The following is a 15,442-nucleotide window of genomic DNA, read 5'->3' on the forward strand; positions in this document are numbered from 1 at the left end:
CATGTACTTGAGCTCAGCCTAGGCTAGAGAGCGGTACCCTAGCTTTAAACACATATGCGCGCGCGCGCGCACACACACACACATGTGGGCAAATGAGGGGTGGGAAACAGAGGCATAATGAAAGAAGCTTGTTAACTCTAAAGTTAGCTTTAGAGTTACAAAACAGAATTTTGGAAGTATAGAAATATTTTCACTTGAACTTCTGAAAGTCAGTCTTTTTGTTTCTTTGAGGCAGAATCTCACACTGTTGCCCAGCCTGTTTTCAAATGCACAGAAACCTACCTCCCTCAGCCTCCTGAATGAATGCTCTGATTACAGGCACGAGTCACCACTCCCAGCTAGAAATCAGCCTTTAAGACTCACCTACTGCTGGGCAGTGGTGGCTCACACCTTTAATCCCAGTATTTGGGAGGCTGAGGCAGGCAAATCTCTTTGTGAGTTCGATGTCAGCTTGGTTTACAGAGCCAAGTTCCAGGTCAGGCTCCAAAGCTACATAGAGAAATACTGTCAAAGAAAAAAAAAAGACGACCTTCTAAGCTTATTTTAAAGTTACATGTTACTGCTTCCGTCTTTCTGAACAAATGAGCAGAATGACAAGTTAATATTAAGAATACTGGTTTCATCAAGTTTATATTTTTAAGTTATTACCTAGAGTTAAGAGAAGCAAGAAGTTTATCAAATTCTTTCTCCACAACCTCTGTTAGACTGTGTGTTTCCTCTCTTGTTTGATTTTGTGTGCCATCAAGCATCTGAAAAAAATAATTCAATAAACTCACCTGGTATTTTTACTTTGGAGTAGTTACATCATCAATATATTGCTGAATGCAAAAGATACTTTTCAGACTTTTCAAAAATAGCCATGGAGGTGATAAGATAATAAACAGAGCAAATCATTAAATTCAACTTTATCTTCTGGTGCTTGTCAGCAAGATCACATCTTCTAAGCATTTTTGTATCAATAATTTGATAAAACAAAGAAAAACCAAAAATACCTAAAAATCTGCTGATAGATTTTATAAAACCTTTTTCTTATTCCTTTTTGTCGTTACAGAACAAAAGTCATTTTGGACAACAGAATTTCTCTACAGTACTATTTCCTAAATTACTGAAACACACAAACAAACAAAAACAAAAATCCCTAAACCAAAGTTAGAAAACACACTTCAGCTCTTGGTGCAGACCTAGGGTCCCCCAGTTCTTTCACTCCTATTTCCAAACTTAAGTCTTATTGCAGGCAGAAGGTCCTCCTTCCACCCCACCTTCATTCCTCAGGGATTCTGCTTCTTGGTGTGGACCCAGGTTTCCCTAGTTCTTTCCCGTTGCCTCTTCTCAGCCTTTCTTCCTACCCTAGCTCTATTCCTTTGTATCATCCACAGACCAACTCTTTACCAGGGACCTCACAGCTACCACACTGGCCTAGGATTCAGAATGGGCAACAGCAAAGAATGAATATCTATCCTACAAAGACAATTGCTGATATCGACATGAAGAAACACCTCAAACTGCAGAGTCCAGATACCAGCACAAAAACACAAACATGAACAGTCAAGAGAATACGCCTCCTTCACATACCATTAACCCATTGTACTAGGCCCTGAGACATGCAATTTAAACACAAAACAAAGGCTTCAAAATAGCAATTATAAATATGTTCAAGAACCTTAAAGAGGATAGAAGTAAATGCTTTAATGAAAATATAGACAATCAGCTATATTAAAGGCATTTGGTGGTGACACATGCCTTTAATCCTAGCCCTTGGGAGGCAAAGGCAGGTGGATCTCTATGAGTTTGAAGCCATCCTGGTCTACAACAGCTAGTTCCAGGGCATGCACCAAAGCTACACAGAGAAATCCTGTCTCAAAAAACAAAATAAGTAAATAAAGTAAAAGAAAATATAGACAACTGAATGAAAGAATAAAACAATTCCAGCACAACTCTTAAATAAATTTAACTTCATATGAAAACACATACACACAAAAACTGGATAGATAAAACAGTTCTGAAGAATTGTTGGAGGTATCACCACCCTTGATTTCAAGTTGTATTACAGAGCTACTGAAATGAAAATAGCATGGTATTGGCAAAGCAAACAAACAAAACCAGACATACACACTGATTAATGGAACTGAAGAACCAGATACAAATCCACACATATATGAACACACGATTTTTGACAAAGTCAAAAATACACACCGGAGAAAAGACAGCAACAATTGTTGCTGGTCAAACTAGATGACTTCATGTATTAGTATGAAAATAGATTCCTGTTCTATTACTCTGCACAAAACTCAACTCTAAAGACTTTGTACTGGCTAGTCAGCTTGATAGCTGAAAAGGTGTATGGCAAATAACACATCATTTAGACAAAGGGCAGCCTACAGAATGGTAATTTAGCAATTACACATAATTAGTTTCTAAATATGTAAAGATCTAAAATACAACATCAAGAAAGCAACCCAATTAAAAACGGGGTACAAGACTAAACAGAGTCCTCAAAAGATGAAACACAAATTACCAAGAAACAAAGAGATGTTCAACATTCTTCGTCATCAGGGAAATGTAAATAAAAACTACTTTTAGATTTCATTTTACTCTAGTCACAATGGCCAAGATCAATAAAACAAATGACAACTCAATCTAGCAAGAGCACTTCATTCTGGTGGGAATGTAAACTGGTACAGTCACTATGGAAATCAGTGTTTTCTCAAGAAGCTGGGAATGAATCTGCCTCAAGCCCGAACTCTACTGTTCTTGGGCATCCACTCAAAGGACTCTGCATTCTATTACAGAGATAATTACTTACCATTTTCACTGCTACTCTATTCACAACAGCCAGAAATTGGAAATAGCTTACAGGTCTCTGAGTGGACAAATGGATAATGCAACGGTGGCATATTTACACAATAGATTATTCAGCTATTAAGTAAAAAATTAAATTATGAAATTTGTAGGTAAATAGATGGAAATAGAAGAAAAAAACATCCTTAGTGAGGTAACTCAGACCCCGAAAGAAATATTTTAATGTTTTCTCTTATATGTGAATGCTTTAGCTTTTAAGTTTTCAAAATGTATGTCAATTCAAGTAGCAACAGATGTTAGGTACTGTAAGGTATTAGTGGGAAAGAGAGCATCTCAGAAGGAAAGGGAAATAGGACAGAGTTATGGAAAGAAAATGGGAAAACTAGAATAGGAGGACTAAAAAGGGACTGGGATGGAAGAGAAGGGTAAAGGAGGGAATATGGGGAAGGACAACAAACAAGAAAGGCTGTTTGCAAAACTATATGGAAGCCTACTACTGCAGAAGCTTCTTAAAAATATGTATATGTATTAAAGACATAAAGAGTCACCAAAGAGGGAGAGACAATGTCCCAACTAGTCATTTTATGTCACCAACTAAAACCTCCATTGCTAGAAATGGGTTATAGTTTGTCATTACAGGGTAATGCCAAGGGTATTATTCACTCTCTACAACCTGACAGTATGGCCTTATTTGTTGAAGACAATGCTTACTTACGTCATCAAACAATGAGAAGTTGAGCTGGTGCTTAACTATCAACTTCACCCCAACTGACTAGCATTCATGGTACTGGAAGGTACTCTGTATGCTACTAGAGGAGAAAGGCAATCATCAGTATCACCCAGCTACAACTCCTTCAACCTACAACAATGACCTACCTGCAAGGCATACTGGTTTTTTAGTAGCATGGATGTTACAGGAATAGCAATTGCTTTTGATTATATTTAAGACCCACTCCATGAAATGGAACCCATAGCTTAAATGGAACCTTAGACTAAATAGGTCATGGGCCCTAGAGGAAAATCTACTATTCTTCTTCTGCTAAAGCAGTGGTTCTCAACCTGTGAGTCATTCAGATATTCTGCATATCAGATATTTAAATTACAATTCATAACAGTAGCAATATTAGTTAAGAAGTAGCAACAAAATAACTTATGGGTCCTCACGACACAGAAGGACTTATTAAAGGGTCGCAGCATTAGGAAGATTGAGAACCACTGTGCTAAAGGACCACAGTAATAAAATAACTAGAAATGGTGTACTGATATACTACTCATAGATCAGTGCTTTACTCAGCCCTCACCACAAAAGCTGAGATGGGAACTAATACAGAGACCCACAATTGGACAGTATGCGGAGAGTGAGACACTTTGGAGCAGTCAGTCCTAAATGAGATGTCTTCAACCCCCTACTCCCATCCCCCCCCACACAGGTGTGTGTGGAAGAGGAGACAGAAAGATTGTAACAGCCAGAGGTAATGGATGACTATAACGATGACGCCAAGGAAACACGATCTAGATGCAACAAAGATGCTGCAAACATGAACTCAGACATTGTGGCAGCACATACAAGATCCACAGGATCAATACAAAGGACCCACACTAAGAAGGGGAAGTGGACAATAAGCTATCTGCAATTGATATTCACAAGCAAAGAGAAGATCCGTTTTCTCCAGTGGAATCTCACTGGGTATATCAACTACATTTCAGGACAGGCTCCATGCCCAGGAGTAATTGGACAACACAAAATAAACTCCATGGTAGATTTGTGAATTTGTTGTTTCATTTTGTTTTGGCTTTTTTTTGGTCTTAATGGTCTTTGTTTGTTTTTCATGTTTGTGTTTTTGTGGGTTACTTTGGTGCTGTTTCTTCTTTTCTTTTTTAAAGAAAGAGAGTGAAAAATTGGGTGGGTAGAGAGGAGAGGAGAATCTGGGAAGAATTGTGGGAAGGAAAATATCTGATCAAAATATATGAAAAAAAATTTCAGTAAAAAATGTATTTAGTAAAACACACTACATGTTACATTCTATTAAAAAACAAAACAAAAAACTTGAGTAAAAATGTTGGCTATTTTATGTTTATTTTTAAGACATTAAAAATTTTTGTTTGAGATCCATGGCCTCTATCCTGCTGTATTTTTTCTTTTGGTGTGGTCACGCCTACCTTACCAGTCTCAGGAGAGCATTGTGAAGCAGATCACTACTTTGCATTTTACAGGCCCCCTGCTGGAAAGGAATTCAGGATGAAAGTCTCACCTACATCTGATGGCAGAGGGCTGATACTGGAACTATGAGGTTTGGGGATGACGGATTGGGGTAGATGTACAGCATATTATAAAAGAAAGGAATTGGATTTGGAGTAGAAGATGGATGGCTTGGGGCTGAACTGTGCCCATTCAGATATTATGTCAACATACCTTGTCATCACAGGTTACATTCTTTGTCCCGGCCTTTTCTCGAGGTCTGTCTTTCTCATAACTCTCACGCCATTACTATTATTGTATTTCTAATTCATTTTGAGAAAGCTGACTTTTTAAACATGAAGTATTTATATTTCTACTTAGCAGTAACAATTTGAAAATGAAATTAAGGAAGCAATACCTTTTACAATAGCAACAAGCAGAATAAAATACACAGCATAAATTTAAACAAGAAAGTTCAATATGTGCTCACTGAAAACCAAAAAAAATATTGTTTAAAGATTTAACAAATGAAGGAATAGTCATTGAAAACTTTTTTTTAAATAGTGAAATTTAATCAATCCACAATGTCTCCCTCTCTTACGTAAAAAGTGATAACAACATAACCAGCTAAAACCACTGAAATCCTTAATTCTAAAACTTTTGGTAATGGGTGCTTACGGGGCTAGTTTCTTGTTGGGCAGAGCAAGCAGCTCTGTTGGAGAACACAGCCAAACAAGGGGCAAATTCTGCAAAGATGAAAAAATCCAGTTTACAGAAAGGACATATCCTGATTCCTCTTAATCTCTGATTTTATTAACCTTCTTAGAGTAACAATGTCACAAACCCAATCCTGGCAGGACAGGGTAGTTTTCAATTTTTCTGCATGTTTCTCTATTATTATATTATTGCTTTTAAAAACTGAGTATAAAACCTAACCTCAGTGATACACATACAAGTGTGTACTTTTACAGAGGTCATTTGGCTGGGGCCGTAGCTCAGGGGCAAAGTGCTTGCTTCACATGCATTACAATCTAGTTTCATCCTCGGCACTGCCACACCCTCCTCCCTAAAAAGAGGAAATAAGTGGACTTATTAAGTGAAGGCACACAATCTCAGGAAGGAAAAAAAAACGCACATGTTCTCACTTATATGCAGAACACAGTCAATAATATATGTGTATACACATGTGTAAGTGTGTACAGAACAACATGTAGAAAAAGAACAAGAAATGGTAAATATTAAGAGATGAAAAAGGATATAAGCTTTGGAAGAAGTTATGAAGCTAATGGTTATTTTAGTTCTAAACATGCCGTGGATTTCTGGTATATATTCAATAGTGAAGTATAAAATCTAACATGAGGTGTGGCAGCTTAACAGTTTCTGTACTAACCATGTATAAGTTCAGGGAGATGTACGGACTTTAGATGTGGTGAATTTTGGTGTATGATGTTTTTTATTTGCAAACTTATTATAATAAAGTTTATTAAAAGTGTGTTTTTTTTTTCATAAAGAGGCCATGCTTTACCTCCTGGTAGAATTATTCAAAATGCTTACTTTTACAGCATTACTCAATTGTTCAAAATTATAGCCTGCTATCTTCAGTGCCTCATCGATTTCTTCTGTTTCCTAAAGGAAAGAACAATATATAAATATAAAACACAAAAATAATGTTTAGCTACATTATAATTGTAAAAATCTGAGCTGTAATTTTGGTTATAAATGCAACAAAGATCTACCAAAGGAGTGTAAAAGCACGCAACAATAATAAAAATACAATCCCGCTTATCTAAAATTTGAAAAAAATAACAATTTTATTTCCACACTATTAATAGAAACTCAGGACCTCAGGTATGCTAGGCACCATTCTACCACTGAGCTATATCCTCAGTCAGTACAGGAACTCAAATATGTAGACCAGACTGTCATCAAACCTGCACTAGTCCTCCTGCTCCTGTCTTTATAGTGCTGAGGTTACAGTGATAGACCACCACACTTAGTGACCCGTGAGTCATCTGCCTCAGCCTCCCAAGCGCTGCTAGTACAAACATGTGCCACAAGGCCACCATAAAGACACAGCTTAACAGTAAAACTGCAGCATGAATCCATTCTCCAATTTAAAATTATCTCAGAAAATGTATCATGAAAAATAAATAGAAACAGTTTTTAAGAAAAGATGACTATAAATATGGCTCTGTTAAGAGTTTAACTTGATAATCAGATTTGTAACACACATTTGTAATCAGAGCAGTTGGGAGGTACAGGCAGGAGGATCAAATCATCTTGAACTATGTAGTGAGTAAGTTCAAGTCCAGTTTGGACAACATGAGGTTCTGTTTTTTGTTTTTAAATTAGAGTTAAAACAAACGAGAATGAATACAATTTAGACTTCACTCCCCTTTTCCAGACCAGTAATGATTTTTACAAAAAGTCTATACTTCATTTAGCTTCATTTTAGAGTCTGTTCTATTTCTAAGCTCAATTTCAGCAAACGTTCATCATTAACATTATTCAGCATCGTAAAGTAAAATTCAATCTTCAACATCAAACATCATTATCAATAACAAATGCAACTAGGCCTCTTAGCTGTCATTAAAATAATTGGAAAACTATATTAAGAATTTAGAAAATTTTAATTGTACATGTTTCAGGGCATTTGGATTAAGTAACTAAGTTAACAGGAAAAACTATAGTCATGTAAAATATCAAGAATTTCAAAATCAAGGCAGTCAAAGCATGTCTTAGGAAAAGGACTTACAAACAGGTTTGTTATAAACACAGGCTAAAACTGTTCAAGCAGAAAGCAAAGCAAAAAATTCAAGTGAGGAGAGTGGATTTGTTACTTTTAGTCTTCTAAAAGAATCAATAATTGTAGGAACCCTGAGAGGAAATGTTCAGCTACTCAGCATAAAGCTAAATGTTTGGTTTTACAATGCTTCATGACCAATGTTTTTCATACCGACATTACAGCTGACAGGCTTGAAACAGTCCTGTTTATGGAGGATGAATGTTCCAAATCAACAATTAGCTGGTCCATCGTCTTTTTAAGGTCTGAAGAACAGTTCTTTACCCTGAAAACGTCAAGCATGTTATTTGAAATACAAGCATGAATATAATCTCCATTGCATTCTCATTTTTATTCTCTATTAAAAATAATCCAGATGATAACTTATAAGAATATGTTCTCAATTATCAATAAGGAAAATCCATGAATAAAATTACTTTCAAATAATTTAATTTTAATATAAATTTAATTTAAGCAAATTCTCCTAAAACACCACGTTTTAATTTCTTAGGCACCTTTATTTACTTGGTATTTGGGGGAAGAAATACTAATAATGACTGAAATGTTTTAAGCTCATCAATTAAAGTAATGTGTGCATACAAATAAGTACTTATATGCAGAAATATTAAAAGTGCACTGATAAACATGGGTAACAAGAGACCTTATCTCAGAAAACTTGAAACTCCACACAACACAATCCATAAATAAAACTGTCTAAACCAAATTGCATTTAAGAATGAAGAGCTACTAATATAAATTTATGTAGAGCGTTTAATTTAAAAACTGGACATTTAGAACCAAGTTTGAACTTTTACTAGACATTACACATATATAGACAAGAGTACAATTTGATTAGCTTATATGAGATTTTAAGTCAGAAATTTCCAAAGTAAGTAAAGGTCTTTGAAGTAAAGCAAAAAAGCTAAAGCACTTAACACAGCAATGACTGGCTAGCATGGAGGAGGAACTGCCTGCTTTGGTGGGAGTGAGCCATCATCATCTACCACAATCTCTATTCTTTGTTTAAACTCAGTCAACACTGTTCAATAAATTATATGTTTTATTTTTGCAGATGTCCAAATTGGCAACCCCAAATTTGATAAAAATGGCCACTCCATGGAGAAAAGATCTATGCTCACTTAGTCACATGATTCCTGAAGTTGTGTTCTCATCATTTGCAAACCTCATGAAGAAAGTGACTGATGATTATGTTTGTAGGTGACAGAAGTACTGTGACTGTCAACACCTAGATGTCAAACTTCAGGTGAGAGTTTTCAACCCAAAGACACAACTTAGCTTCTCCCTAACTCATTAAAATATGCAAAGAAAAACTATGGTGGTATTGTGAAAATCCAGTAATTCAAGTTCAAAAAATTTGAGATTTTAACTGGATAGACTAGGAAGAACTAGAGAGTAAGGAAAAATATGGAAGTGAAATGAGATAGAGAAAAGAAAACAAGAGAATTAATAGGGTAGTAGCGGTGGAAGACCAGAATAGCCATAGAACAAACTGTCAAAGCAAGAATATGTAGGAGGTAAATGAAAAAAAATATGATAAATCTGGATAATTTCTTGGTATTATTTATAAAATTAGTTCCAAATGAGATAGTTCCTTGAAAACTCCTATATTTTTAAGTCTAGACTGACTATTATATTAAATATTATTTTAAAAGTTAAAATCTAGCTGAGCAGTGGTGGCATATGCCTTTAATCCCAGCACTCGGGAGGCAGAGGCAGGCAGATCTCTGTGAGTTCAAGGCTAGTCTGATGTACAGAGTAAGTTCTAGGACAGCCAAGGATACACAGAAAAACCCTGTCTCAAAGAAACCAAAAAGAAAAAGTGAAAATCTATGTAAATATGAGCAACTATGTAAGTAAAGTCCTAGAAAGCTGGTGTACTGGCTAGTTTCACGTCAACTGACATAGCTAGAGTCATCGGAGAGGAGGGAGCCTCAACTGAGAAAAATGTGTACATAAAATTGGTCTGTAGGGCAAATCTGTTGGGCATTAGTGATTGATGTAGAAAGACCCAGCTCGGGAGTAGCACTACCCACAATGGGACTAACATATGAGTTCAGAAAAACTACAGAAAATATAAAAATATGGCTTTTTATCTAACAAACATTACATGTTTTCTCTGTGTATTGTTCTAGGGGTATGGAGAGAAATAAGATGGGTCTGTGCTCTTAAACAGGGTTATAGACTAGCAGGGGATTTTGAAAAGATAAATAATTAAGGCCATAAAATAACAACATAATGGTTGTATAATTACGCTTAAAAATCTCTATCAAGGATAAAGGGGTATGATAAAAATGTATACATGTATGAAAATATAATAAACTCCATATAATATATGGACTAAAATAGCTAATTCAAAGACAGTATACACACACACACACACACACACACACACACACACACACAGCCTATACTCTTCCATTCTTTTATGTGGTTAAATTACACAGAAGAATGGAAAAATAAGGGAACTCAAAAGTTGCTATTTTTCTTTTTATAATTACCTCTCAAGCCACATTTTATCATCATACTGTACTTCTACCATTCTTAAGATCAACAGAAAAGTATTTTTTTTCTTTATAACTTACTATCATTCAGCTGCAATAACTATCTAATTCTAGAACTCAGCCTCCTGTTTGCAGGCTTTCTTCACTCTTTTATTTTAAATAAGGACAAACTAATGCTGCTTCTTTTGAAGCTGGACCGTACATCCCACTAACAGTCAGGACAAACTAACGAACTTAAATAGCATTCTATAAACAACAGACTAGAAACACATTTAACAATAACATTTTAACAACAATTTAAAAATTGTTTAGAAATACACTGAGTGTTAAATGCTAAAGCGTCCACATGAACATACATTTTAGGTTGCAATGCTTCTAGAGAAGAATCTTCTTTAATAAATCCATGACCTTGATTCATACTGACAGCTGTATGAACCTTAGGACAAAATGAGATTAAAGAAATTCACGTCATTCAATAAATTCTGCTAATACAAAACCCAAACTATTTTTTTGTGTGCTATTCATAAATAAAACTGATAACTATAAATATTCTGAAATTCTCTGTAAGTCAAGGGAAAACTGTACTTTTGGTTTTACATTAATTAATATGGGTAAAAATTACCACCCTAATGATTAAACAGAACATTAAATTTACCAAAATAACTTTTAGTTACAATTCTAAAGGACATTATTGCAACAACACTGTAAAATTTGCTATTAAACTATACAATGAATGATATCTTTACTGTATTCAAAAGTACAAAATACTATCTAGTATAAACTCTAAAAACATTATTGGCTATAAAACAAATATTGAATAAATGAAGAATTATGCCCATTTTCTGGAGATAGATTTAAAATCCTAAAGTTATCCAAATATAAAAAGTAGTCAAGCCTGGTAGCACTGGCCTGTATCCCCGCTAAAACAGAGGGATCTCAAGTTCAAGAACAGCAATGGGCAACTTAGCAAGACTCTGTTTTTTAAAAATCCTAAAAAAAAACCAACAACAACAACAACAAAAAACATAAATCAAAATAAGCAAAATACCAGTAAGACAAAAATTGCCCAAACAAAGCAAAATGAAGCAATAAGTCTATAAAAATACCACTGAGACCTTTTGTCCAACTACTCCTAGGAATGGGACTCACCCTGGAGTGTGGTTAATATATCCAGTAAGACTTCATTGGAAGAAACTGATTTTTCCTTTGCCAGCAAGTATCAGTTACATAAAGAGTCTTGGTTGGGGGTGGGAGCCTGTGTTCTCTTTCCTCTGGCTTACATCTTTTTGCCCGTTCTGCATTGTTCCCCGAACGTCATTTGTGGCCGGGCACTCAACAGTCATGTATTATCAGTGTTTTGACCAGTTATGGGTCTCTGCAGTAACCACTGACCACCGAAAAGAGAAGCTACTCCGACCAAAGCTGATAGCTGCATTAATCTATGGGCAAAACCACAGATGTCTGGAAGGGACATCATGTTGGCAGCAAACCAACAGCAGAAGATTCCCCATTAAAGACTTCCTTCCCCAGTGATGGCTTTTTGACCAGATTTACAGTACCAGGTGTGACTTCCCTCTTGTGCAGCAGACATCAGATCTAATCAGAAAGCCATTGACTACCCATAACAGACTGGCCACTATTAAACCAGTGGGTTCATCTTGCCTGGATGATGGATTGAACTCATGGTCTAAAGTTGAGTAAGACTACTGATGACAGTCAGCCTTAGCAAATCCCATTGCAACTCCTGGCACGATGAGGGTTAGCCAGCACGGAGGAAGCTTCTAGCCCAGTGCCAGCTTGATTTCTCTAGGCTCTCTGCTTAAAGCATTCACTGTCTTCAGCAATAGTATTTTATCACCGAGTTCTGGGGGGCAACCAAAGGCAGTGGCAAATACCTGTATTGTTTAGAGGCTTCTGGGGTCTTTGACCAACAACTCATAGAGAATTGACCAGTTATGAGTCAACAGTCGCCACTCTAGCACTGATTTTTTTTTTAAAATTACCTTTGGGGGACAGTTTTATCCATTCACAAAGGGTACTTCTATTAAAACACTTATTTGTGATTAGTTTATCAAGTATCAGATTTTCTTATGGTCTTCTCATATACCTTTAGTTTCCAATCCTTTCCTCCATCTCCCTGTTCCCCCTCCGCCATTAAATCTTCTTCTCATTCCCAGTGTTTACCCTTCCACTTTTGAATTACATGTTCTACTTTCCTTTCTTAAAGAATCCCTCTCTCATGGGATCTTTCCTAGTTTTTCTGGGATCTACATGTACCCACTTATACATAGATGCACATATATGAAAGTTAGAAACTAGCAGTGGCATTAGAGAGAACACATGGTGTTTGTCTTTCTGAACCCGAGTTATCTCAACATTTTCCAGTTTCATCCATTTTCCTGCAAATTTCATAATTACATTTTTCCTTATGGTGTAATAAAATTTCACTATGTATACATATCGCATTTTTATTATTCGTTTATCTGCTAATGAATACCTAGGCTTTTCCCATTTTTCCTGTTATTATGAACAGAGAAACAATAAACATGCACATGCAAGCAGCTCTAGGGTAGGATACAGAATCTTTTGGGTATATGCCCAGGGACAGAATACCTGGCTCATATGCAAATTATATTTTTAGTTTTCTGAGAAACTTTCACAGTGTTTCCCATAATGGAGCCTGGTTTCACTGCATCCTATTAGATTTTGGTGTGTTGTGTATTCACTTTTATTCAGTTCTAGAAATGGTTAGTGACCAACCCATCATTTAACAAACTTTTTATTTCTAGCTTTATTCTGTTGTGGTCAGACAGACTATAAGAGACTATTTCAGTTATCTTCTATTTGGTGAGACTTTGTGTCTCACTAAAATGTGTGTAAAATGTGTGATCTGTTCTATAGAAACTTCCATAGGATACTCAGAAGAATGTCTAGTCTGTGGTGTTTTACATAATCTATTTGCTCTCTCTCTATATAATATCATTTAACTCTGATGTTTAGTTTTCAGTAGAATAATATCTTGGTGAGAGTCACCCATTATTATTGTGTTAATAATAATTACATGTTAATTTGTAACTTTGTATCTAGTATTTATGAACTTTGGTGCACGTATACTTAGAATTCTTGCATTTTCATGATTGTTCTTTTAATCAGCAGGAACTTACTTTATCTGTTCTGACTAGTTTCATCTTGAAGCCTATTTTGTTATAAGTTAGAGATGCCTATTTGTTTCCTAGTTTCATTTGTTTGAAATACTTTTTTCAATAAAACAGTTTATCTTCAGATGTGTATCTTGGAGGAAGAAAATAGACCTCACTGTTTAATCAAATCTGCTAATATGTGTCATTTGATAGAGGAATGAGAGCATTAACGCATAGGGTTATTATTGAAAGGTATAAAATTGACCTAGGTCAGAGCAGGCCTGAGGCGAACTCCACAAGAGCAGGACTGATCCAGCAACCTGGGCTGGAGTAGGCTTGGGATAGTGAACTTCAGACCAGGGACATTTGCAGAAGCAGAACTGGGCCAGCAACCTAGGATAGAACAGACCTGAGGTGGCGAGCTCCATGGGAGCAGGTACAGGGGAGAAACTGCTGAGCAAATGGGCCAGAGCCAGAGACTGCTGTGGGTCCAGGCATGAATCTAGAACCTTCAAGGGAGTAGACCTCAGCCAGAACCCCCACAGGCCTGGGCGTGAGGCTGGGACTTCTGAGGGAGTAGGCCTGAGCCAGAGACCTTTCTAGGACCAACCCCAAGCCAGGGACCTCCACAGGAGCAGATCCAGACCAGGGACATTTACAGAAACAGATCTAAGCTGGCAAACTAGACCAGAGCAGTCCTGAGACAGCAAACACCGGGAGTGCTGAGCGACCTCCAGGAACACAGAGTGACCAACAGAGTAACTAGAACCATGGCACTGACTGTACCACAAGGAACAACCATCTGAGGCTCAGATCCACTGGCACCTAGATGATTTAATCACCAGAGTCACAGACAGCCCCAGTTACACCAATTAGAGGAAAAGATGAGTAGACAAGGTAAGAATACACGCAACACCACAAAGAGCAACACGACACCAGTAAAATCTAGAGACCCTACAACATCAAGACTTGAACAATCAATATAGATGAAACAAGAAAATGACCTAAAAAATAACTTCAGGAGAATGTTGGAGACTTTTAAAGAGAAAATGAGAAATTCCCTCAAGGAAATGGAGGAAAAGACAAACAAAAAATTGGAAGACATCAGCAAATCCCTTAAAGAAAACCAAGAAAAAGCAATCAAACATATGAAAGACTTGAAAACTGAAATAGAGACAAACAATAAAGAAAACACAAGCCGAGGGAATTATAGAAACAGAAATCACGAGAAAATGATCAGGAACCACAAATGCAAACATAACAGCAGAATATAAGAGATGGAAGAGAAAATCTCAAACACTGAAGAAATAATAGAGGAAATACTTATCAGTCAAAGAAAACATTAAATCTAACAAAAGCTTAACACAAAATATCCAGGGAATATCGGACACCATGAAAAGACCAAACCTGGGGCTGGAGAGATGGCTCAGAGGTTAAGAGCATTGCCTGCTCTTCCAAAGGTCCTGAGTTCAATTCCCAGCAACCACATGGTGGCTCATAACCATCTCTAATGGGGTCTGGTGCCCTCCTCTGGCCTACATGCATACACACAGACAGAACATTTTATACATAATAAATAAATAAATATTTGAAAAAAAGAAGAAAAGACCAAACCTAAGAATAATAGGCATAGAAGAAGGAGAAGTTCAACTCAAAAGCACAGAAAATTTATCTAACAAAATCATAGAAGAAAACTTTCCAACCTAAAGAAAGATATGCCTATGAAGATATAAGAAGTTTACTGAACACCAAACAGACTGGATCAAAAAAAAAAAGTCCGGCTGAGAAGTCAATAACAATGGCAGTGGGTTTTGATCCTACTGCACGTACTGGCTTTGTGGGAGCCTAGGCAGTTTGGATGCTCACCTTACTAGACCTGGAAGGAAGTGGGAGATCCTTGGACTTCCCACAGGGCAGGGAACCCTGACTGCTCTTCGGGCTGATGAGGGAGGGGGACTTGATTGGGGGGAGGGGGAGGGAAATGGGAGGTGGTGGCGGGGAGGAGTCAGAAATCTAATAA

General features: G+C 36.6%; 1 protein-coding gene across 1 annotated transcript in view; it reads right to left on the minus strand.

The window, feature by feature from the left end:
- The window catches only part of Rnf17 (ring finger protein 17), a 121,504-nt gene that overhangs the window by 88,698 nt on the left and 17,364 nt on the right, over positions 1-15,442 (minus strand). The window contains exons 3-6 of the mRNA XM_057786539.1: positions 10,639-10,718; positions 7,935-8,046; positions 6,533-6,604; positions 649-749 (exon numbers count right to left, since the gene is read on the minus strand). Of these exons, the coding sequence (XP_057642522.1) occupies positions 649-749; positions 6,533-6,604; positions 7,935-8,046; positions 10,639-10,718 (365 nt within the window). The remainder of the gene's footprint in view (positions 1-648; positions 750-6,532; positions 6,605-7,934; positions 8,047-10,638; positions 10,719-15,442) is intronic.

The sequence above is a fragment of the Chionomys nivalis genome, chromosome 12 (genome assembly GCF_950005125.1).
Source record: "Chionomys nivalis chromosome 12, mChiNiv1.1, whole genome shotgun sequence".
In the NCBI taxonomy this organism is placed as follows: Eukaryota; Metazoa; Chordata; class Mammalia; order Rodentia; family Cricetidae; genus Chionomys; species Chionomys nivalis.